Genomic DNA, 24,926 nt, shown 5'->3' with positions numbered 1-24,926 from the left:
TTACATTCACACCGCAATGAAGTTATTGTGAAAATAAACTTAGATCAGATGCAAATCACGGGGTGGGATTTTTCAGCCATTCCCGCCAGCGGGATCTTCCAAATTCCGCCAACCCCCTTTGACTCCATTGTTAGTCAATAAGCTGTTTATCTCTGCCTTAAAAATATCCAATGACCCTGAACTGTTCTCTGGGGTTAGAGTTCTGGGGAAGAGAGTTCCAAAAATTCATGACCCTGTGAGGGAGAAAAGAAATTCCTCTCATCTCCATCTTACGTGGGAGATACTTTATTTTTAAACTGTGTCACCTGGTTCAGCACGGTGGCACAGTGGTTAGCACTGCTACCTCACAGCGCCAGGGATCCGGGTTCAATTCCGGCCTTGGGTGACTGTGTGGAGTCTGCACATTCTCCCCGTGTCTGCGTGGGTTTCCTCCGGGTGCTCCGGTTTCCTCCAACAGTGCAAAGATGTACAGGCTAGGTGGATTGGCCATGTTAAACTGCCCCCTAGTGTCCAAAGATGTGTTCATTAGGGGGATTAGCAGTGTAAATACATGGAATTACGGGGATAGGGCCTGGGCAGGATGTTCTGTCAAAGAGTTGGTGCAGACTTGATGGGCCAAATGGCCTCCTTCTGCACTGTGGGGATTCTATGATTTGATGGGAGGGTCATTAGTCAAAAGGCACAGACTTAAAGAGCGGCACAGTGGTTAGCACTGCTGCCTCACAGCGCCAGGTACCCGGGTTCAATTCCCAGCTTGGGTCGCTGACCGTGCGGAGTCTGCACGTTTTCCCTGTGTCTGCGTGGGTTTCCTCCGGGTGCTCTGGTTTCCTCCCGCAGTCTGAAAGATGTGCTGGTTAGGGTGCATCGGCCGTGCTAAATTCTCCCTCAGTGTACCCAAACAGGCACCGGAATGTGGCGACGAGGGGGTTTTCACAGTAACTTCATTGCAGTGTTAATGTACGCCTTACTGCGCACAGACAGTGACCCAAGCTGGGAATTGAACCTGGGTTCCTGACGCTGTGAGGCAGCAGTGCTAGCCACCGTGCCGCCTGTTTTGGATGAGCTCAGGTTTATGGAGACTGGAAGATACAGGGTCAGCCGAGGGATGCGACTGTCAAGTCTGGAGGTAACAAAGACTTTGAATGAAAATCATAAGGAGTACGTGAGCCAAGGCAGTATTGGAGCTTTCGGAGGTGGAGACAGACAATCTGAGTACAAATACTGACTCATGGATGTCACTCAATTGCAATAACATTCCTCACGTTTATGCAAGAAATCCCAGGCAAAATAACAAGATATATACAAACCATCTTCACAAAGTTCAGTTCTGGAGTTGCGGAACATGATAAAAAATTTACACTGTCCTTATAGGGTGACCACCGCTTACAAGTTGGGCGGTTGTTCCCCTACATGAGATTATGCCGCCGCTATAAGTCTTTCAGCGCCGTCCAGGGGTTGGGAGAGTATGGATGAAAAAGTTAATTCCAACTACAAACGTTCTGAGTTTAAGAAACTTCATCGCCGGAATTCAAAACCGAGGGGTAACAGCTGAGATGACCACGGAGCATCCAAAGAGGTCGCAGAGACACGTGGAGATCCTTTTCTTTTATTCATTCGTGGCACATGGGCATCACTGGCTGGGCCAGCATTTATCGCCCATCCCTTGTTGCATGAGGGCAGTTGAGAGTCAACCACATTGCTGTGGCTCTGGAGTCACATGTAGGCCAGACCGGGTAAGGACGGCAGATTTCCTTCCCTAAAGGGACATTAGTGAACCTGATGGGTTTTTCCGACAATGGTTTCATGGTCATCAGTAGATTCTTAATTCCAGATATTTTTTAATTGAATTCAAACTCCACCATCTGCCCTGGTGGGATTCGAACCCAGGCGCCCAGAACATTAGCTGAGTTTCTGGATTAATAGTCTAGCGATAATACCACTAGGCCCATTATTAATGGTCTGGGAGAACAGGCTCATAGAAATGAACGAGGTGGTGGGGGGGTTTGCTGTCTGTGTTGTCACACCTGGACACGTGTGTGTGTGTGTGTGTCTCCAACGTTCCAATCGCTCATCCATTCAAGGCTGCAAAACCAATTTCGATGTCTCTCATTTAGAATGAGCCCGTCCTTGGTGCGTTTAAACAGGTCTGCAGTCCATATCCCGTGTGATGAATCTGACTGATATTATGTCCCTGATGTTGGTGACTCTGCGTGTCGCCACTGTGTGGTACGGGCTGCTAGTTCGCTGATTGCCTCTGGTTTGCCTCCATCTCCTGAAAGTGCAAGAAGCTGTGTGAATAACCCATGTGCCAGCCGCTCATCTTCAGCACTCGGTTGCAAGCTGCTGCAACTTTACAAAGGGTGGTTTGTGTATCTTGAGGGGAGGGTTTTTCACTCGGGCTAATGCAAAATTCTGCCGTCCATTTTATCACCCACACCACGACCTGTCCACCCATCACCCACTGCGCTCGCTGGCCCACACAGGGCTCCCGATCTGGAAACGTGGGGCGTCACGGTGGTTAGCACTGCTACCTCAGAGCGCCAGGGACCCAAGTTCAATTCCGGCCATGAAATGTGCTACATAAATGCACAGACTTTTATACAATACACTGACAGCATTATAGGCGACACAGTGGCGAGGACTGCTGTCTCACGGAGCCCGGGTTCAATTCCGGCCTTGGGTCACTGTCAGTGTGGAGTCTGCACGTTCTCCCCGTGTCTGCGTGGGTTTCCTCCGGGTGCTCCGGTTTCCTCCCACATCCCAAAAATGTGCAGGTTAGGTGGACTGGCCATGCTAAATTGCCCCTTCGTGTCCCAAGATTGGTCATGGTGAAATGTGTGGGGTTACGGGATCGGGTGGGGAAAGGGCCGAGGTAAGATGCTCTATCGGAGAGTCGGTGCAGATCTGTTGGGTCAAATGGCCTCTTCTGCACTGTAGTGATTCTATAACATCTCAATTTTATAATTCTCACCTCTGTTTTCAATGTGGCCTTGTTCCCCCTCCCTCCCTTTCTCTACAATCTCCACTAGTCCTTTAACACTCTTGAGATCTCTGCATTCCTCCAATTCTGGCCTTTTGAACACCCCTGATTCTATGCACTCCGCCATTTTGGTTGCCTGGGCCGAAAGTTGGAATCTCCCTTTCAAATAAGCCTCTCTAACTCTCTGCGTCCCTCCATTTTAGAACAAAGAACAAAGAAAAGTACAGCACGGGAACAGGCCCTTCGGCCCTCCAAGCCCATGCTAATCATGATGCCCGAACTCAACTAAAGAAAGAACCTTCTGTCCTTACTCGGTCCGTATCCCTCTATTCCCTCCCTATTCATGTACCCATCCAGATGCCTCTTAAATGTTGCTAATGTGTCTGCTTCCACCACCTCCTCTGGCAGTGCGTTCTAGGCACCCACCACTCTCTGCATGAAAAACTTCCCCTGCACATCTCCCTTCAACTTGCCCCCTCTCATCTCCCTTAAAATTTCTCCCTCTCACCTTGAACCTGTGCCCCATTGTAATTGACTCTTCCAGCCTGGGAAAAAACCTCTGACTATCCACCCTGTCTATGCCTCTCATCATTTTGTAGACCTCTATCAGGTCTCCCCTCAGCCTCCGTCTTTCCAGTGAAAACAATCCTAGTTTATTCAAACTCTCCTCATAGTCAATGCCCTCAAGACCGGGCAACATCCTGGTGAACCTTCTTCGCATTCTCTCCAAAGCTTCCACATCCTTCTGGTAGTGTGGTGACCACTGATGATGTTCCTACAACCTTTCTCTTTGGCCACATGTCCTAATGTCTCTCTATGTAGCTCAGTGTCAAAACTGCTTTGAAACTATTCCTGGAAGGTTTTCAATGTTATAGAATCCCTACAGTGCAGAAGGAGGCCATTCTATCCATCGAGTCTACACCGACTCTCTGGCAGTATCTACCCAGGCCTTCTCCCCCACCCTGTCCCCATAACCTCACAGATTTACCTTGCTACTCCATCTCTCCTGCACACTTTTGGACACTAAGGGGCAATTTAACATGGCTAATCCCCCCTAACCTAGGCATCCTGGGACACTAAGGAACAATTTAGCATGGCCAGTCCACCTAACCCGCACATCTTTGGACTGTGGGAGGAAACCGAAGCACCCGGAGGGAACAATGAGAACAGAAGAACTAGGAGCAGGAGTAGGCCATTTGGCCCCTCGAGCCTGCTCCACCATTCAATAAGATCATGGCTGATCTTTTCGTGGACTCAGCTCCACTTACCCGCCCGCTCACCATAACCCTTAATTCCTTTACTGTTCAAAAATCTATCTATCCTTGCCTTAAAAACATTCAACGAGGTAGCCTCAACTGCTTCACTAGGCAGGGAATTCCATAGATTCACAACCCTTTGGGTGAAGAAGTTCCTCCTCAACTCTCCTAAATCTGCTCCCCCTGCTTAATCCCCCTGACACTAGGGCTAATTTAGCATAGCCAATTCACATCACCTACACATCTATGGACACAAATGGGCAATTTAGCATAGCCAATCCACCTAACCTACACACCTTTGGACACTAAGGGGTAATTTAGTATGGCCAATCTGCCTAATCTGCACATCTTTGGACTGTGGGAGGAAACCGGAGCACCCGGAGGAAACCCACGCAGACACGGGGAAACGTGCAGACTCCACACAGACAGTGACCCAAGCCGGGAATCGAAGCCGTGTCCCCAGTGCTGTGAGGTCGTGGTGCTAACCACTGTGCCACCGTGCCACTTGGCTGCATCTTTGGGCGCAAGATTAATAAAGGACAGTCGCACATTTACCAGCAGAGAGAAACCAAGACCCTCCTTCCCTGACCCTGGCACCCCCCATCCAAACCCAGCTTGGCTGGCGAGTCCAGCCACTTACCTGTAGCACAGGTATATTCCGATGATGCTCAGAGCTAATGTAACAAGCAGGGCTGCCACAATAACAGCCACCGATTGGTTTATACTCCTATCCGGCTTCTGGCTTTGGAGTAGGAATTCTTCACAGCGGCTTCCTCTGAAACTGTCATCACACCTGGGGGGAAACATCAGTCTGAATTAGGCCCATCCACAGGGAGATTAGCTGTGGATAAATGTCAAGGTTAGTGTGATCCATTCGGATCAGCCCACTGTTTGCAATCGCCTACCTCTGTTGAGAAGGTTGGTCTCAATGCTGAGGGGATTATACTGGAACACGGGAACTGGCTCAGCCATTCAGCCCCTCTATCCTATTCCACCATTCAATTAAGGTCAGAGCTGATCTGTTCCTTAACTCCCATTCACCCACCTTAATTTCCAAAACCTTTATTAAAAAAACCTCAGCTTGAATCTTCAATTCATAGAATCCCAATGAATCAAAGAATAGAATCTCTACAGTGCAGAAGGAGGCCATTTGGCCCATCGACAGAGCATCGACAAATTCTCTGACAGAGCATCTTACCCAGGCCCACCTTCTGCCTATAACACCACGTAGTTACCCCACTAATCCTCCTAACCTCCACATCCCGGGTCACTAAGGGGCAATTTAGCATGGCCAATCCTCCTAACCTACACATCTTTGTACACTCAGGGACAATTTAGCATAGCCAATCCACCTAACCTACACATCTTTGTACACTAAGGGACAATTTAGCATGGCCAATCCACCTAACCTCCACATCTTTGGACACTAAGGGGCAATTTAGCATGACCAATCCCCCTAACCTACACATCTTTGGACACTAAGGGACAATTTTGCATGGCCAATCCACCTAGCCTACACATCTTTGGACACTAAGGGGCAATTTAGCATGGCCAATCCACCTAACCTCCACATCTTTGGACATTAAAGGGAAATTTAACACGGCCAATCCACCTAGCCTGCACATCTTTGAACACTAAGGGGCAATTTAGCATGGCCAATCCCCCTAACCTACACATGAAAAATGGGCTAGATTGTTTCTAGCTACTAGGGCCAGTAGGTGGGGCTTAAATTGCCAGCCAGTATGTGAGGGAGGTAGTGCATGCAGGCAGACCTGTGTAATTGCACATGCGCAGTTGTAACGTCAAAGGCCTCAACCCAGCCCCGGCCACTATTGCGGGGGCCCACAGCCCATCACCAGCCCCACAGCGCCCGGGAATATAGTCCCTGCCACCCCCGCCCCCTTGCCCTCGGCCTCCCCGGGGGGGGTTCAATGGCCTCCAGTTCCACCAGCGAGGCCAACACAACTGTTCCCTGTTCATGGGGAGCAGGTGTTTTCCTTGCCGGAGAGAACCTCTCCCGACAAGGCCATGACGACTGAACACCAGACTTGCTAAACAGATGCAAATTCATATTTAAATAAATTTAAATACATCATTCAGCCTCTCGTCAGAAATGGGTGAGAGGCTGACCTTGCCGGAAAACTGGTTTTGCTAAGATTGCGAGAGCCAAGAAAGTGGATGGCACGGTGGCGCAGTGGTTAGCACTGCTGCCTCACAGCGCCAGGGACCTGGGTTCGATTCCTGGCTTGGGTCACTGTCTGTGTGGAGTCTGCACGTTCTCCCCCTGTGTCTGCGTGGATTTCCTCCGGGTGCTCCGGTTTCCTCCCACAGTCTGAAAGACGTGCTGGTTAGGGTGCATTGGCCGTGCTAAATTCTCCCTCAGTGTACCCGAACAGGTGCCGGAGTGTGGCAACTAGGGGATTTTCACAGTAACTTCATTGCAGTGTTAATGTAAGCCTACTTGTGACACTAATAAATACTTTACTTTAAATTCCACCTGTATAGTCATACAGCGCAGAAAAGGCCCTTCGTCCCATTGAGTCTGCACCTACAATAACTACCACTAAAGGCGTGCTAATCCCACTTTCCTACATTTGTCCCATATCCTTGAATGTTTTGATATGTCAAGTGCCCAGCCAAATGCTTTTTAAAGGTTCCCTTCCCAGGCAGTGCATTCCAGATTCCCACCACCCTCTGAATGAAAAGGTTTTCTCAATTCCCCTCTGAATCTCCTGTCCCTTACCCTAAAACTCTGCCCCCTCGTGATTGACCCCTCAACCAAGGGGAACAGCTGTTCCCTACTCACCCTGTCCATACCCCTCGTAAACTTATCCACCTCAATCATGTCCCCCCTCAGCCTTCTCTGCTCTAGAGAAAACAATCCAAGCCTACCTAGTCTCTCCTTATAGCTCAAATGTTCCATCCCAGGCGACATCATTGGAACAGACTGCGGTGGTCCAAGAAGGCAGCTCACCACCACTTTCTCAGGGGCAATTAGGGCTTGTCAATAAATGCTGGCATTGTCAGCGATACCCACATCTTATGAACAACCCCAAAAAGACCTGGGCACTCAGTGTCCTTCCTGACCATGGACGGAAGAAATAGGTTCACATCCGATCGGTCAGGAGTTGTACTCAGGTCTTCATTCTCAGCAAGGAGGACATCATTGTGCACCTATGATCTGCATGGAGCACCATATCAGGGGTATGCAGTAACTTGGTGGGGTCTTACTGTGACCTGTTACACATTGAGGCTTATATTTGACTTACCAACAGAACACTTTGGATGTTCTTAGAATGTAGCAGGTGCCTCCATTAAGACAGTAGGAATCGTAGCTACTTGGACAGAGCTCGCCATGTGCTAAAGGAATTGAAAAAGAACCAAAGGTGTGGATTAGTTTACCAAATCTTTGAAGAACAAACCATAGCTCAAGACATGTTTACCTGTGTTAAGGACCAGCTCAGAAACTCCAAGGTACTTTATGAGGTTAACCTAGACCCTAATTTACACATTTGATTTTGGCATTGTTGAGCACAAGGGAGGCGATGGCCTAGTGGTGTTATCGCGAGACCATTAATCCAGCAAACCCAGCTAATGTTCTGGGGACCTGGGTTCAAATCCCGCCACGGCAGGTGGTGGAATTTGAATTCTTAGAAAGACGTGCTGGTTAATGGCCATGCTAAATTCTCCCTCAGTGTACCCGAACAGCACAGAAAGAGGCCATTCGGCTCATCGAGTCTGCACTGATCACAATCCCACCCAGACCCTACTCCCATATCCCTACATATTTTACCCACTAATCCCTCTAACCTACGCATCCCAGGACACTGAGGGCAATTTTAGCATAGCCAATCAACCTAACCCGCACATCTTTGGACTTTGGGAGGAAACCGGAGCACCCGAAGGAAACCCACGCAGGCATGGGGAGAATGTGCAAACTCCACACAGACAGTGATCCAAGCCGGGAATCGAACCCGGGTCCCTGGAGCTGTGAAGCAGCAGTGCTACCCACTGTGCTACCGTGCCGAATTCAATAAAAAAATTCTAGAATTAAGAATCTACTGATGACCATGAATCAATTGTCGGAAAAACCCATCTGTCCTTTAGGGAAGGAAATCTGCTGTCCTAACCTGGTCTGGCCGACATGTGACTCCAGAGCCACAGCAATGAGGTTGACTCTCAGCTGCCCTGGGGCAACTAGGGATGGGCAATAAATGCTGGTCCAGCCAGCGACGCCCATGTCCCATGAATGAATAAAAGAAATTAAAGTGTTTCTCTTCAGGTATGATTCTATTAACCCACTCAGCAGCTTTTATCAAAACAAACATTGTTTAAGAACACAATTAGAATATAATAAAAAGAATCAGCACAAGGTTTACCAGTTAAAATACGTGACAAAGTATAATTCTTAACAACTAGCGGCACAGTGTCACAGTGGTGAGCACTGCTGCCTCACAACGCCAGGGACGCGGGTTCAATTCCCGGCTTGGGTGACCGTGCGGAGTTTGCACGTTCTCCCCGTGCCTGCGTGGGTTTCCTCCAGGTGCTCCAGTTTCCTCCCACAGTCTGAAGGATGTGCTGGTTAATGGCCGTGCTAAATTCTCCCTCAGTGTACCCAAACAGGCGCCGCCGGAGTGTGGCGACTAGGGGATTTTCGCAGTAACTTGTAAGCCTACTTGTGACTAATAAATAAGCTTTAAACTTTATCTCTGTTGTTCCAATTTAGTACTACCCTCACAGACATGAATCCCTTCTTCAGAACCAGTTAACTCAGAAACGAAAGCTGCGTATATAGGTACTAGATTTCCAGCCTTTTGACACTTCTAGAGAGTGATCCAGACAGACACTTGTCTTATTCTCATGCACCAACTTCCAGAGAAAGTTCCAGCCCCAAACAGTAGAATCTCAGAGAAAGAGATTCTGGGCGGCACGGCAGCACACTGCTGCTTCACAGCTCCAGGGACCTGGGTTCGAATCTCGGCTCAGGTCGCTGCCTGTGTGGAGTTTGCACATTCTCCCCGTGTCTGCGTGGGTTTCCTCCGGGTGCTCCGGTTTCCTCCCACAGTCCAAAGATGTGCGGGTTAGGTTGATCGGCCATGCTAAAATTGCCCCTTAGTGTCCTGAGATTCTCCCTGTGTCTGCGTGGGTTTCCTCCGGGTGCTCCGGTTTCCTCCCACAGTCCAAGATGTGCGGGCTAGGTTGATTGGCCATTCTAAATTGCCCCTTAGTGTCCCGGGATGCAGAGGTTAGAGGGGTTAGTGGGTAAATATGTAGGGATATGTGGATAGGGCCCGGGTGGGATTGTGGTCGGTGCAGACTCGATGGGCCGAATGGCCTCTTTCTGCACTGTAGGATTCTATGATTCTATGAGATTTATTTCCGAGCAGATTCCAGTGTCACGATCTCAGAGAGGGGAAAGGAGAGGCACTTCTGTCTCTCCCGAAAAGCAGATTGAGCTTGAGTTCTCTGTGTAAACCTAGCTGTCCCCAGTCATATGACCTTACCTGCCAATCAGCCTAATCAAGCCCCGCTCTGCAATACCCCAACGAAAAACACAAAACAACAGAGCCCTGCATTAATTCAGATCAAAACAAACACTGTTTCAATTTAGATCAATTATGTTGCTGGAGGAACAATACAGTGCTGCTGGAGCCAGAGAGAACAGCTGCGATAAAATGGAAGGGACTAATAAACACATTCAGCACAGGAACATGACTAAGATACATTTCTTAAAGGCACAGAACTGCCACACCTGTTACCTTGCTGTTGGGTTCGCTGAGCTATGCCAACAGCATGGGTTCAATTCCCGTCCCTCAGGTTAAATCACCACCAGTCAGCTCTGGCCCCTCGAAGGGGAGAGCAGCCTATGGTCATCTGGGACTGTGGCGACTTTACCTTTCCCTTGCTATTGGGTATTCGATATTCCACATGGTAGTTCACCACTGTGGCGTGATTTAGTGCCGTTAAAGTTGCTTTCATTCGTGGGGAGTGAGTTTGATCCAAATTCCAGGGAACGGGATCAGCTCCTGGTGTTCACACTGCTCAATCTGTTCCCCCTTTCCGGCCCTGGGAATACGGGACCACAAAGAAACAAGACTGAGATGGGGGAGGGGGGAGGGGGGCAAGGGGGGGCGAGTCTCCCATCCTGCTGTGCGGATTTTCTAGTGCAGCGGACCAGGAGAATCTCGCGGGGGGGGGGGATTCATGGGGTTCCCACGAGTGTTCGTACCCCGCGAGCATCTCCCAGCGCCGGATTTCCGGCTCAGTCTGCTCCGCGCTGGAAACTGGAGGGGAAGCAAGTCTAGTATTTAAATGATAATTTAAATATTATTTACATGCTATTAGTGGGCCCGGGACTGAACACTCCAGGCCCATTAACCTCTCCCATCCCGCCAGAGTGTTTCACTCCAGCAAGGTTTACACTAACTCCCCACTTTTGGGGAGCTAGCAACCTGACCTCGCAGGAGTGAAGGGGGGCGGGGGGGGGGGGGGGGGGGGGGGGGGGAGGGGGGCGCTCCAGGACCCCCAGGGGATTGGGCAGCAGGTGGTGTTGCCCTCTGGGCAAGGGCACCCTGGCAGTTCCAGCCTGTGCCCCCTGTCATTGCCCAAGGAGCAAAATGCCCATGGGGCACCTTAGCGCTGCCCACTGGGCATGGGGCAGTGCCAAGGGGGTGTGGCCGAGTGGGGGCAGGGCCTAGGGGGCAATAGGTGGGGGTGGGGTGATTGGCACTGCGAGGCGGGGAGGGACTGGAGATTGGGGCGGTCCAGGACATGGTATGGTCCGGGTATGGTTGGGGGGGGTGCTGCGATTGGGCCATAGGGGTGTTGGGTGGGGCAGCACTGTGGGGTCCCGGGGCTGGCCAGCAAAGGGAAGCTGACAGTTCGGGGCCAGTGCGCATGCGCGAAGTCCCACTGGTTTCAGTCTGTCCAGTGGGAGTAGGCCCTGTCCCTGAAATCTACTGATATTCACGCTGGTGGCCTCTGCACTGCACAGAGTGTGGGTGATTCTAGTGTGAACTCCCACTGAAAAAAACGGCGTGAGTTACTCCAGTTTTCCCGCAAATTCAACACTTAGAATTTTTTGGGGAGAATCCTGGCTGAGGAGTTTGAAACCAGCCTCCCATCCATTGACTCTGTCTACACTTCCCGCTGCCTCGGAAAAGCAGCCAGCATAATTAAGGACCCCACGCACCCCGGACACTCTCTCTTCCACCTTCTTCCATCGGGTAAAAGATACAAAAGTCTGAGGTCACGTACCAACCGACTCAAGAACAGCTTCTTCCCTGCTGCTGTCAGACTATTTAATGGACCTACCTCGCATTAAGTTGATCTTTCTCTACACCCTGGCTATGACTGTAACACTACATTCTGCACTCTCTCCTGGCTATACAGACAGACAGTATGCTTTGTCTGTATAGCGCGCAAGAAACAATACCTCTCACTGTATGTTAATACATGTGACAATAATAAATCAAATCAAATCAAATCGTGTAAATAACAGGGGGGATAGGCAGAAATCTCCTGGAATGCAATCTAAACAAGTTCCAATCATTACTAATCCCTCCTCTGCTACACTCTGTGATCAATTCTGGCGCCCACACAGTAGGAAGGATGCCAAAACTCTGGGGCGGCCTCAGTAAAGGTTTACCAGAATCGCACCAGGGATACTGGACTTCAGTCATGTGGAGAGACTAGAGAATGGTGGCACAGTGGCACAGTGGTTAGCACTGCTGCCTCACAGCGCCAGGGACCCGGGTTCGATTCCCGGCTTGGGTCACTGTCTGTGCGGAGTCTGCACGTTCTCCCCGCGTCTGCGTGAGTTCCTCCGGGTGCTCCGGTTTCATCCCACAGTCCGAAAGACGTGATGGTTAGAGGGATTGGCCATGCTAAATTCTCCCTTAGTGATCCAAAATGTGCAGGTTAGAGGGATTAGCCATGGCAAATTGCCCCATAGTGTCCCAAGATGTGCAGATTAGAGGGATTAGCCATGATAAATTGACCCTTAGTGTCTCAAGATGTGCAGGTTGGAGGGATTAGCCATGCTAAATTGCCCCATAGTGTCCCAAGATGTGCAGGTTAGAGGGATTAGCCATGGCAAATTGCCCCATAGTGTCCCAAGATGTGCAGATTAGAGGGATTAGCCATGCTAAATTGCCCCATAGTGTCCCAAGATGTATAGATTAGATGGATTGGTCACGGTAAATTGCCCTTAGTGTCCCAAGATGTGTGATTAGATGGATTGACCATGCTAAATTGCCCCTTAATGTCCCAAGATGTGTAGATTAGGTGGATTGGCCATGCTAAATGTATGAGGTTACGAGGATAAGGTGGGGAGAGGGCTTGGGTAAGATACTCTGTCAGAGTGTTGGCGCTGACCTGATGGACCGAATGGCCTCTTCTGTACTGTTGGGATTCTATGAACAAATAACGGATGGATATATTTATCCGACATTTGAAAGTATTTGGTGGTCCTGTTGGTGGCAGAGTGTTAGATCGCCAAAGGGTGTGATTGGGAAATCGGGGAAATGGTTAATGTGATAGAGGTTCTTATCTGCGGGTGACACAGAATCATATGATAAGATGTCAGCTATCTGGAATGTCAGATGTTGACACCAATCAGATTCAGTCTAAGTTGTTATGAATGACTTCAGGGAACGGGTTGTGTAAGAAGAACCACGAGGTGGGCCTCGCAACTTAAACACTGGGAACTCTTTAATACAGGTGGGTATCGTCCCACAGTCAAACCCTAGATTGCTTAACACGAGTGCAACACTGGAAGGAGCTCCTCCCCCCCAGGGTCACCTGACCTGCACTCTTAAAGGGACAGTACGCACCCAAAACCCCAACACATATAAATATATCACAAGTAGGGGGAGGTAAGGTTTAGGAAGGGGAGGTGATGATGTAGTGGTATTGTTACTGGACTAGTATTCCAGAGACCCAGGCCAATTAAAAATCTGGAAATAAAAGTCACATGATGATTAATCCAGAAACTCAGCTAATGTTCTGGGGTCCCGGGTTCGAATCCCGCCATGGGAGATGGTGGAATTTGAATTCAATAAAAAAAAACAACAACTGTAATTAAGAATCTACTGATGACCATTGTCGATTGTGGTAAAAACCCATCTGGTTCATTAATGTCCCTTTAGGGAAGGAAATCTGCCACCCTTTGCCGGTCCGGCCTACATGTGACTCCAGAGCCACAGCAATGTGGTTGACTCTTAAACGCCCCCCAGGGATGGGCAATAAATGCTGTATGACGCCCACATCCCATGAACAAATAATTAAAAAAGTGAATGTTGAACGGGACAGTGCAAGTTAAGATCTGGGCAGCAGAGGCTTGGATGAGTTTAAAGTTATTGAAGATGAAAGGTGGACAAGGGGAGTGTTGAAATGGCGAGCTATTTTATCAGACATGCACATTAACTATCGTATACTTCACCCCGACTTGACTATCTCTTGATATCTTCATAATTTCCCAAAGATAAATTGGCCCCAGTCCTTATGAACCATTAACAAAAGGAGAGGCGATGGCCTAGTGGCATTATCGCTAGACTATTAATCCAGAAACTCAGCTAATGTTCTGGGAATCCAGGTTCGAATCCCGCCACGGCAGATGGTGGAATTTGAATTCAATGAAAAATATCTGGAATTAAGAATCTACTGATGACCATGAAACCATTGTCGGAAAAACCCATCTGGTTCACGAATGTCCTTTCGGGAAGGAAACCTGCCGTCCTCACCTGGTCTGGCCTACATGTGACTCCAGAGCCACAGCAATGTGGTTGACTCTCAACTGCCCTCTGAAATGGTCTAGCAAGCCACTCAGTTGTATCAATCATTACAAAGTCTCAACAAAGAAATGAAACCGGACGAACCACCTGGCATCAATCTAGGCACTGGAAAAGACAACGGCAAAACAAACAGCCCTATTGACCCTGCAAAGTCCTCGCTAACGGCATTGTGGGTCAACCCACAGCACAGGGACTGCAGCGATTCAGGAACGCAGCTCACCATCACCTTCTCAAGGGCAACTAGGGATGGGCAATAAATGCTGACCTGCCAGTGACGCCCATGTCCCACAAATGAATAAAAAAAGAAACAAGGGGCAGCACGGTGGCACAATGGTTAGCACTGCTGCCTCACAGCGCCAGGGACATGGGTTCGATTCCCAGCTTGGGTCACTGTCTGTGTGGAGTTTGCACGTTCTCCCCGTGGTCCGCATGGGTTTCCTTCGGGTGCTCTGGTTTCCTCCCATAGTCCAAAGATGTGCGGGTTAGATGGTTTGGCCATGCTAAATTGCCCCTTAGTGTCCAAAGGTGTGCGGGTTAGGTGGATTGGCCATGCTAAATTGCCCCTTAGTGTCCAAAGGTGTGTGGGTTAGGTGGATTGGCCAGGCTAAATTGCCCTTTAGTGTCAAAGATGTGCGGGTTAAGTGGATTGGCCATGCTAAATGGTCCCTTAGTGTCCAAAGGTGTGCGGGTTAGGTGGATTGGCCATGCTAAATTGCCCCTTAGTTTCCAAAGATGTGCAGGTTAGGTGGATTGGCCATGCTAAATGGTCCCTTAGTGTCCAAAGATGTGCGGGTTAGGTGGATTGGCCATGCTAAATTGCCCCTTAGTGTCCAAAGATGTGGGGGTTAGGTGCATTGGCCATGCTAAATTGCCCCTTAGTGTCAGGGGGACTAGCTAGGGTAAATGCTAGGTTACAGGATAAGGTCTGAGTGGGATTGTGGTCGGTGCAGACCCGATGGGCCGAATGACCTCCTTCTGCACTGTAGGGATTCTATGATTCCATAAATAACGGATGGATATATTTATCGGACACTGGAAACTATTTAGTGATCTTGTTGGTGGCAGAGTGTTAGATCGCCAAAGGGTGTGATTGGGAAATCGGGGAAATGGTTAATGTGATAGAAGTTCTTATCTGCGGATGACACAGAATCATATGATAAGATGTCAGCTATCTGGAATGTCAGACGTTAACACTTACCAATCAGATTCGGTCTTGTTGTCAAAGCATCTGATGTGTTTATTTTCATGTAAACATTACACCATCGACAGTAACAGTTTCACAGCGAGGAGGGTATCTCAGGAATGCAATGCCAGTTGAGGCTGCGCACTCTCTACCCTCACGTGGGAGCTGGACAGGATCTTGACTGCAGTCAAGGTTCATAGAATCATAGTCTCGTCGAATTCCTACAGTACAGAAGGAGGCCATTCGACCCATTGAGTCTGCACCGGCCACAATCCCAGACAGGCCCTATTCCCCGTAACCCCACACATTTACCCTGCTAGTCCCCCGACCCTGGGGGCAATTTAGCACGGCCAATCAACCTAACCCACACATCTTTGGACTGTGGGAGGAAACCGGAGCACCCGGAGGAAACCCACGCAGACATGGGGAGAACGTGCAAACTCCACACAGACAGTGACCCAAGGCCGGAATCGAACCTGGCTCCCTGGCGCCGTAAGGCAGCAGTGCTAACCACTGTGCCACCCGGTTGCGAGATATAGAGTGTAAATCAGTGGTAGGCAGCCCGTAGTGGGGAGGCAGTGGTGTAGTGGTATTGTCACTGGACTAATTAATCCGGAGACCCAGGCTAATGCTGTGGGCACCCGGGTTTGAATCCCACCACGGCAGATGGTGAAATTTGAATTCAATAAAAACCTGGAATTAAAAGTCTAATGGTGACCATGAAACCACTGTCAATTGTCATAAAAACCCATCTGGTTCCCTCATGTCCTATGGGAAGGAAATCTGCCGTCCTTACCTGGTCTGGCCTGCATGTGACTCCAAACCCATAAGCAATGTGGTTGACTCTTAAATGACTCTAAAACTCAGTTCAAGGGCAATTCGGGATGGGTAACAAATGTTGGTCCAGCCGGCGACACCTACATCCCATGAATGAATTTTTAAAAATCTGCGGCCTGGGTTCTGAGTGCAGCCCACGATGGGGGCCCACTGCCACTCTGCCTGCGATCGGTGGGGGAGGGAATGGGGGCCGTGATCGGTCTGGGCGGCGGGGGCTGCATCTTGGGCCGGGGGGAGGGGTTGCTGGTTGAGGCTGTCTGCAGCAGCAGGGGCCTGACAGCTCTCTCGCTCTCTGTCTGGCAGACTTCTATTGCTACTAATGCGCATGTGCAGCATCAGAGATCTGCGCATGCGCAATACCTCCCTCTACAGGCCGGCTAATGAATTAAGCCCCGCCCACAGCCTCTCTGGCTAGAAACTGACTAGCCCATCTTTCCAGATACAGATAAGATTTGGGTGTGAAAACCCGCCCAAAAAATGGATCATCAACTCTCCTATTTTCACGCTAGCTGGACACTTCGAAAGTATCTCGCAAAATTTCCATTCAAATTGTCAACTGTGTATTTCCCTCTCCACAGATGCTGCCAGAGTTGCTGATTTTATCCAGCATTTTCTGTTTTTAATCTCTGGATTACTGGCCCAGTGACATTCCCACTGCTCCAACATCTCCCCCTCTTCAGTGGTGTTGTTCGAAGGAGGAATGGAAACTTCCCTGCTTGCTCAGCTGTATGTCGTAGATTCATAGAAGCCCGACAGTGCAGAAGGAAGCCATTTGGCCCATCGACTCTGTCTGACACACCGACAGAGCATCTTTCCCAGTGCTACCCTCGTCCTATTCTCATGCATCTATCCTGCTAATCCCCCTAACCTACACGTCTCGTGACACCTAAGGGGCAATTTAGCATGGTCAATCCCCCTAACCTCCACATCTTTGGACACTAAGGGGCAATTTAGCATGGTCAATCCACCTGACCTCCACATCTTTGGACACTAAGGGGCAATTTAGCATGGCCAATCCATCTAACCTACACATCTTTGGACACTAAGGGGCAATTTGGCATGGCCAATCCACCTAACCTACACATCTTTGGACACTAAGGGGCAATTTGGCATGGCCAATCCACCTGACCTCCACATCTTTGGACACTAAGGGGCAATTTGGCATGGCCAATCCACCTAACCTGCACATCTTCGGATTTGTAGGAGGAAACTGGAGGAAACCCACGCAGACATATTTCCATTAGCCGGAGAGACTAGGATCCAGGGCATAGCCTCAGAGTAAAGGGACGACCCTTTAGAACCGAGATGAGCAGGAATTTCTTCAGCCAGAGGGTGGTGAATCTGTGGAATTCATTGCCACAGAAGGCAGTGGAGGGCAGGTCATTGAGTGTATTTAAGACAGAGATAGAGAGGTTCTTGATTGGTAAGGGGATCAAAGTTTACGGGGAAAATGTGGGAGAATGGGTTGAGAAACTTATCAGCCATGATTGAATAAGTTTTTAAAGTTTATTTATCAGTGTCACAAGTAGGTTTACATTAACACTACAATGAAGTTACTGTGAAAACCCCCGAGTCACCAAACACCGGCGCCTGTTAGGGTACACTGAGGGAGAATTTAGCACGGCCAATGCACCTAACCAGCACGTCTTTCGAACTGTGGGAGGAAACCCAAGCAGACACGGGGAGAACATGCAGACTCCCCACAGACAGTGAACCCAAGCCGGGAATCGAACCCAGGTCCCTGGCACTGTGAGGCAGCAGTGCTAACCCACTGTGCCACCGTGAATGGCAGAGCAGACTCGATGGACTGAGTGGCCTAATTCTGCTCCTATATCTTATGGACACGGGGAGAACGTGCAGACTCCGCATAGACAGTGACCCAAGCCGGGAATCGAACCCAGGTCCCTGGGGTTGTGAGGCAGCGGTGCTAACCACTGTGCCACCGTGTCGCCTTTAAGCAACAGCCTCAAATAACACAGCCAGGGTTACGATTTTCAACCGGCGTTTGGAATTTCTTTGTCCCCTTGGTGGGATTAGTGAACATTCTTACCCCATTAATCCCGACTCCATTCCTTACCTGGCATCATCAGTTCACTGTGATCCATTCGATTTGGGATGATCGTCCTGCGAAACAGGAGAACAGATCAGTTTAGATCGGTGATCCAGTCTCACTCAGCATCTCTGGTGTTCCTGTCAAACCACAGCAGTGAAAGTTGTCCGCATCGGAAAAGAAGCAATTTAATGGCCAGTCTGACATTTGATCGAAAGCCTCTTTCATCCGGTGGTGCTTTACATAGATGGAATCTAATCCGGGCACAACCTGCATTTATATTGCAGCCACAAAGCGATAAAACATCCTCAAGGCGCTTCACAGGAGAGTTCCAACAGTAAGAAGTCTCACAACACCAGGTTAAAGTCCAACAGGGTTACTTGGTAGCACGAGCTTTCGGAGCGCTGCTCCTTCATCAGATGAGTGGAGAGGTAGGTTTCACAAACACGGCATATATAGACACAGACACAATTACAAGATAATGGTTGGAATGCAAGTCTTCAGAGATAATCAAGTCTTTATAGGTACAGACAGTGCGAGTGGAGAGAGGGACCTGTTGGACTTTAACCTGGTGTTGTGGGACTACTTACTGTGCCTACCCCAGTCCAACGCCGGCAACTCCACATCGGAGCGTTACCAGGCACTGAGCCATATAGAACAGGTGACCAAAAGCTTGGGGAAGGAGGTAGGCGGGCACGGTGGCCAAGTGGATAGCACTGCTGCCTCACAGCGCCAGGGACCCGAGTTCAATTCCCGGCTTGTCTGTGTGGAGTTTGCACGTTCTCCCTGTCTCTGCGTGGATTTCCTCCGGGTGCTCCGATTTCCTCCCACAGTCCAACGATGTGCTGGTTAGGTGGATTGCCCGTGCTAAACTGACCCTAGTATCAGGAGGATTAGCTAGGGTAAATGTGTGGGGTTACGGGGATGGGGCCTGGGTGGGATTGTGGTTGGTGCAGACTCGATGGGCTGAATGGCCTCCTTTGGCACTGTAGAGATTCTATGATTCTAAAATCCCGCCCGAGGCCAACAGAGATTTCCGTTTTGTGGTAGAATTTCAGCCGACGTTTAACTACACGTATTTACCCTGCTAATTCCCCTAATCTGTACATTTTGGCTCACTAAGGGACAATTTATCTTGCCTAATCCACCTACCCTGCACAGCTTTCGGACTCTGGGAGGAAACCGGAGCACCCGGAGGAGACCCACGCAGACACGGGGAGAATGTGCAGACTCCACACAGACAGTGACCCAAGACCGGAATCGAACCCGGGTCCCTGGCGCTGTGAGGCAGCAGTGCTAACCACTGCGCCACCTTGCTACGATAAAAGCAAAATGCTGCGGATGCTGGAATCTGAAACAAAACCAGAAAATGCTGGAAAATCTCAGCAGGTCTGACAGCATCTGTGGGGAGAGAGAATAGAGCTCTGATGAAGGGTCATCCAGACTCGAAACGTTGGCTCTATTCTCTCTCCACAGATGCTGCCAGACCTGCTGAGATTTTCCAGCATTTTCTGTTTTTGTGTGCTACCTTGCATTGATATAGCACCTTTCGAGACCTCAGAACATCCCAAAGGACTTTACAGCCAATGATGTACATTGTAAAGTGTAATGCAGCAACATGACTGCTACTTTGAACACATCAAGGGTTATGATTTGATAATGACCGGGAGATCTGCTTTTTCCAGTATTGGGGGAGGGATTAATATTAGCCAGGATGAACTAACTCCCCCCAACCCTTCTTTGGAATACAGAGAGGGAAGACTCTCACCAGCCTTTAAAGATGCACCATAGAAAGCATTCTGTCTGGTTGTATCACAGCTTGGTATGTCTCCTGCTCTGTCCAAGACCGCAAGAATCTACAAAAGGTCTACAAAGCCCAATCCATCACGCGAACCAGCCTCCCATCCGTTGACTCTGTCTACACTTCCCGCTGTCTTGAAAAAGCAACCAACATAATTAAGGACCCCACGCACCCCGGACATTCTCTCTTCCACCTTCTTCCGTCGGGAAAAAGATACAAAGGTCTGAGGACACGTACCAACCGACTCAAGAATAGCTTCTTCCCTGCTGCCATCAGACTTTTGAATAGACTTTTGAATATAAGAACCTTATAGTAAGTTGTTCTTTCTCTACACCCGAGCTATGACTGTAACCCTATATTCTGTACCCTCTCCTTTCCTTCTCTATGAACGGTATGCATTGTCTGTATAGCACGCAAGAAACAATACTTCTGACTGTATCCCAATACATGTGACAATAATAAATCAAATCAAACACAGCCTTAGTTTGATGTCTCATTTAGAAAGACAGCACCTCCAACAGTGAAGCATCCCCTCAACACCGCACTGAGGTGTCAGCCTAGGTTTTTGTGCTCAAGTCTTTGGAGAGGGGCTTTAACCCTTGAGTGTCTGACACAGAGACAAGAGGGTTAATAACTGAAGTATAACTGACAACTAATTTAGGGCGAATTGAGAATTGAACCCAAGGCCTACTGGAATGGCTTCGCACTATACTGAGTGGAGGCTTTCCCCATTCATCGAATCATAGAATCCCTACAGTGCAGAAGGAGGCCATTCAGCCCACCGAGTCTGCACCGACCACAATCCCGCTCAAGCCCTATCCCCGTAACCCCATGCATTTACCCTTGCTAGTCCCCCTGATGCTAAGGGTCAATTTAGCATGGCCAATCCACTTAACCCGCACATTTGGGTTGGACTGTGGGAGGAAACCGGAGCACCCAGAGGAAACCCACGCAGACACGGGGAGGATGTGTAAACTCCACAGAGACAGTGACCCCAGCGGGGAATCGAACCCGGGTCCCTGGCGCTGTGAGGCGGCAGTGCTAACCACAGTGCCACCATGCCGTCCCAGAGCTCCATGCAACAATTAACCCTTTTTTCGTCACAATTCAGCAACAGTACAGTGGTGGCGTTTTCATGTCTGATGCGAGAGTTTGTGTGTTCAAGTCCCACTGCTTCAGTTGAACCCAAGAATTTCAGTTGACATGCTGTACAGTACTGAGGAAATGCTGCTCTGCCAGAGGGCAGATGAGATGTTAAACTACAACCTTGTCTTCTCTCTCAGGTGGGCAGAGAAGATCCCATGATGCTACTTTGAAGAAGTAGCTCCAGGTAAGCGTTCTCCAAGGTGGCCTTCACATCACACGACAGCGCAGAGTCGCTGAGCAGAGACTTATAGCCAGGTTCTGCACACATGAGGACAGCCTCAACCAGGATATTGGGTTCATGTCACACTATCTGTAACCCCCACAACCTGCCCTGGATGTGCAAAATCTCACTAGCTGTCCTGTCTGGAGACAATACACATCTCTTTAACCTGTGCTTAATGCTCCCTCCACCCACATTGTCTGTACCTTTAAGACTTGATTAGCTGTAAAGACTCACATTCCAATCATTATTCATGTAAATTGAGTTTGTGTCTTTGTGCCTTGTTTCATAGAAATCATAGAAACCCTACAGTACAGAAAGAGGCCATTCGGCCCATCGAGTCTGCACCGACCACAATCCCACCCAGGCCCTACCCCCATATCCCTACAGATTTACCCACTAATCCCTCTAACCTACGCATCTCAGGACACTAAGGGCAATTTTTAGCATGGCCAATCAACCTAACCCGCACATCTTTGGACTGTGGGAGGAAACCGGAGCACCCGGTGAAAACCCACGCAGACACGAGGAGAATGTGCAAACTCCACACAGACAGTGACCCACGCCGGGAATCGAACCCAGGTCCCTGGAGCTGTGAAGCAGCAGTGCTAACCACTGTGCTACCGTGCCGCCCAGTTTGTGATCAGAACTCCCACACACCTGACGAAGGAACAGCCTGTTCCAAAAGCTAGTGGCTTTTGCTACCAAATAAACCCGTTGGACTTTAACTTGGTGTTGTTAGACTTCTTACTGTGCTACTTTGAAGAAGGGCAGGGGATGTATCCCTGGTGTCCTCCCCAATATTGATCCCTCAAACCAACAAGGCAAAAACAGATTATTTAGTCATTACTTGCATTAACGAGTTATATATTGGCATGTTTTAATGAAAGGCCCATGTGTTGTACACTGATTTGATTTGATTTATTATTGTCACATGTATTGGGATATAGTGAAAGGCATACTGTTCATAGAATACATAGGGGAGAAGGAAAGGAGAGGGTGCAGAATGTAGTGTTGCAGTTGCCGATAGGTTGAAGAGAAAGATTAGCTTAAAATATAGTAGGTCCACTGTGGGAGCTTGCTGTATGCAAATTGGCTGCCACAATTCCTGCAAGAAACTACAAAGGGTTGTGAACGTAGCCCAGTCCATGACGCAAACCAGCCTCCCGTCCATTGACTCCATCTACACTTCCCGTTGCCTCGGCAAAGCAGCCAGCATAATCAAGGACCCCACACACCCCGGACATTCTCTCTTCCATCGGGAAAAAGATACAAAAGTCTGAGATCACGTACCAACCGACTCAAGAACAGCTTCTTCCCTGCTGCCATCAGACTTTTGAATGGCTTATATATTAAATTGATCTTTCTTTACACCCTAGCTATGACTGTAACATTATATTCTGCATCCTCTCCTTTCCTCCTCCCTTATCTACTCTATGAACGGTATGTTTTGTCAGTATAACGCACAAGAAACAATACTTTTCATTAACCCAATACATGTCATAGAGCAAGAAGTCTCAACACCAGGTTAAAGTTTATTTGGAATCACGAGCTTTCGGAGCAGTGCAAAAGCACGTGATTGCAAATAAACCTGTTGGACTTTAACCTGGTGTTAACCTTTTTACTGTGCCCACGCCAGTCCAACACCGGCATCTCCACATCATGCCATAGAGACATAGAGTAATACAGCACGGAAACAGGACCTTTGGCCCAACTGGTCCATGCCAACCATGGTGTCCTCCCAGCTAATCCTAGTTGCCCGCGTTTGGCCCGTATCCCCCTAATTCTTTCCCATCCATGTACTTATCCAAATGCTTTTTAAATGTTGGTATTGAACCTGCCCCAACCACTTTTCTCTGGCAGCTCATTCCATATCCGCACCAGCCCTCTGCATGGAGAAGTTACCCCTCAGGTCCCTTTTAAATCTTTCTCTTTTCACTTTAATAAAATCTGTGACAATAACAAATCAAATCAAATCATTATTTGGCCATTACTTGTATTAACGAGTTACAGATTGGCATGTTTTAAAGTAAAGTTTATTTATTAGTCACAAGTAAGGCTGCAATGAAGTTACTGTGAAATTTCCCCAGTTGCCACAGTTCAGCACCTGTTCAGGTCAACGCACCCTAACCAGCACCTCTTTCAGACTGTGGGAGGAAACCGGAGCACCCGGGGGAAACCCACGCAGACACGGGGAGAATGTGCAGACTTCACACAGACAGTGACCCAAGCGGGAATCGAACCCGGGTCCCTGGTGCTGTGAAGCAGCAGTGATAACCACTGTGCCACCCATGTGTTGTACCCAAAGAGAAAACGCTGGAAAATCTCAGCAGGTCTGGCAGCATCCGTAAGGAGAGAAAAGAGCTGACGTTTCGAGTCCAGATGACCCTTTGTCGAAGATTTGATAAAGGGTCATCTGGACTCGAAACGTCAGCTCTTTTCTCCATATACAGCACCCGCAGTAGTTTGCTTTTGTTCAGTGTTTAACTCACTGCCACTTCTCTTCCAGAGAGAAAAGAGTGACGTTTCGAGTCCAAATGCTGTACGCTGATTTCCAAAGCCTGTTTGGGAGAGTTTGCTATGTGCAAATTGACTGCCACAATTCCGACATTACAACAGTGACGACACAAAACGTTAGCTGTAAAGTGCTTTGGAATGTTCTGTGAATGGTGGAAGTCATTTTTAAAATTTTGTTCCTACTGCCAGACGCAGGGTAGGCATTTGCCAGGCATTCGCTGTCACATGGAGATGAATTTGCCCATTCACAGCGGCAGAAATCGACGCGCTTTGTGTAAATTGCCCTCCAGTAACACTACTAAATCGAAAATGGAATGACAAATGTACGTACTTACCTTCAAATGCAGTCCGCAGTTAGTGGTTACTCCTCTGCAAGATTTTTTGATATCAGCCCAATATCTATTCAACCCTTGGTTGAGTCATTGCCATATGGGAGTGTGCTGGGTGTGAAAAAGTGCTCAGTTAGCCCCAGGCAATTATAATCAAAGAACGCATGGGTCTTAACCGAGTGCCAAACCAACACTGAACGCAAAATAACTTATGTGTTTCTCAGTTGCAGCATAAACCGACGGCAAGCTCTGAAAAACGCCTGGACAATAGTGTCAGCCTGGCTATGTTAGTTAGAAAAGTCTCAGCTTGTTCTGGGAGGACCTATACCTTTCCCTACTTCCTTGTTCCTGCATTCCTCAGCTTGGCAGATGGCCCAGTGAGATCAGATCGCTGAGATTTCGTTCCCCTTCTCTCTACCCGTTTGTTTGAGGGAAGGGCAGTGGGGGCTGGCGGAGCGCTTGCAACATCTTAAAGAGCAGTTACAAAGGAACAGGCGTAAAGAACTTTCCCATCAAAAGCCTTTAACCCGCGGCGACCGTGATTATTTTGAAATCACCATTACGTCAACGTACATGGGCCTTTCATTAAGCATGCCAGAGTAGAACTAGTTATTACACGCTGCTATATAATGTCTTTACAAAAGTTGAACAAACTTGTTTAAACTCTGAAAAGTTAAAAGGTAAGATTTATAAACAGCAGGTAAGGCTGACTAGGCCCAAACCTCGCATCGCTTCCACACACCATCACTGCCTCTCCGACCCTCTCACTACTGGCCCCCCAGTCTTTCCTTCCTACTCCAGAGATGTTCCCCA

The 24,926-nt window shown here is 48.9% G+C and overlaps 1 protein-coding gene across 1 annotated transcript; it reads right to left on the bottom strand.

Annotated features, from left to right (window-relative positions):
• Window positions 1–925: 925 nt before the first annotated feature.
• nrg4 (neuregulin 4) lies at window positions 926–24,409 on the bottom strand. Its single transcript, XM_078200102.1, has 5 exons — window positions 24,120–24,409; window positions 18,128–18,174; window positions 7,506–7,596; window positions 4,877–5,029; window positions 926–2,272 (listed from the first exon to the last, which is right to left on the bottom strand). The coding sequence occupies exons 2-5, from the start codon at window positions 18,153–18,155 to the stop codon at window positions 2,137–2,139; spliced, it is 408 nt and encodes a 135-aa protein (XP_078056228.1). The 5' UTR covers window positions 18,156–18,174; window positions 24,120–24,409; the 3' UTR covers window positions 926–2,136.
• Window positions 24,410–24,926: the final 517 nt, after the last annotated feature.

The sequence above is a fragment of the Mustelus asterias genome, chromosome 29 (genome assembly GCF_964213995.1).
Source record: "Mustelus asterias chromosome 29, sMusAst1.hap1.1, whole genome shotgun sequence".
Taxonomy (NCBI): domain Eukaryota; kingdom Metazoa; phylum Chordata; class Chondrichthyes; order Carcharhiniformes; family Triakidae; genus Mustelus; species Mustelus asterias.
The sequence above is the reverse complement of the archived record's forward strand: the minus strand, read 5'-3'. Positions and strand labels throughout refer to the sequence as shown.

Excerpts from the sequence above, each read along its gene's own strand:
- nrg4 (XM_078200102.1), bottom strand. The coding sequence starts at position 18,155 with ATGGATCACAGTGAACTGATGATGCCAG. Across the intron at positions 5,030-7,505 it reads ACATCCAAAGTGTTCTGTTG|GTGTGATGACAGTTTCAGAG; the intron begins GTAAGTCAAATA and ends GTTTCCCCCCAG. Across the intron at positions 2,273-4,876 it reads GGAATATACCTGTGCTACAG|GAGATGGAGGCAAACCAGAG; the intron begins GTAAGTGGCTGG and ends TTGCACTTTCAG.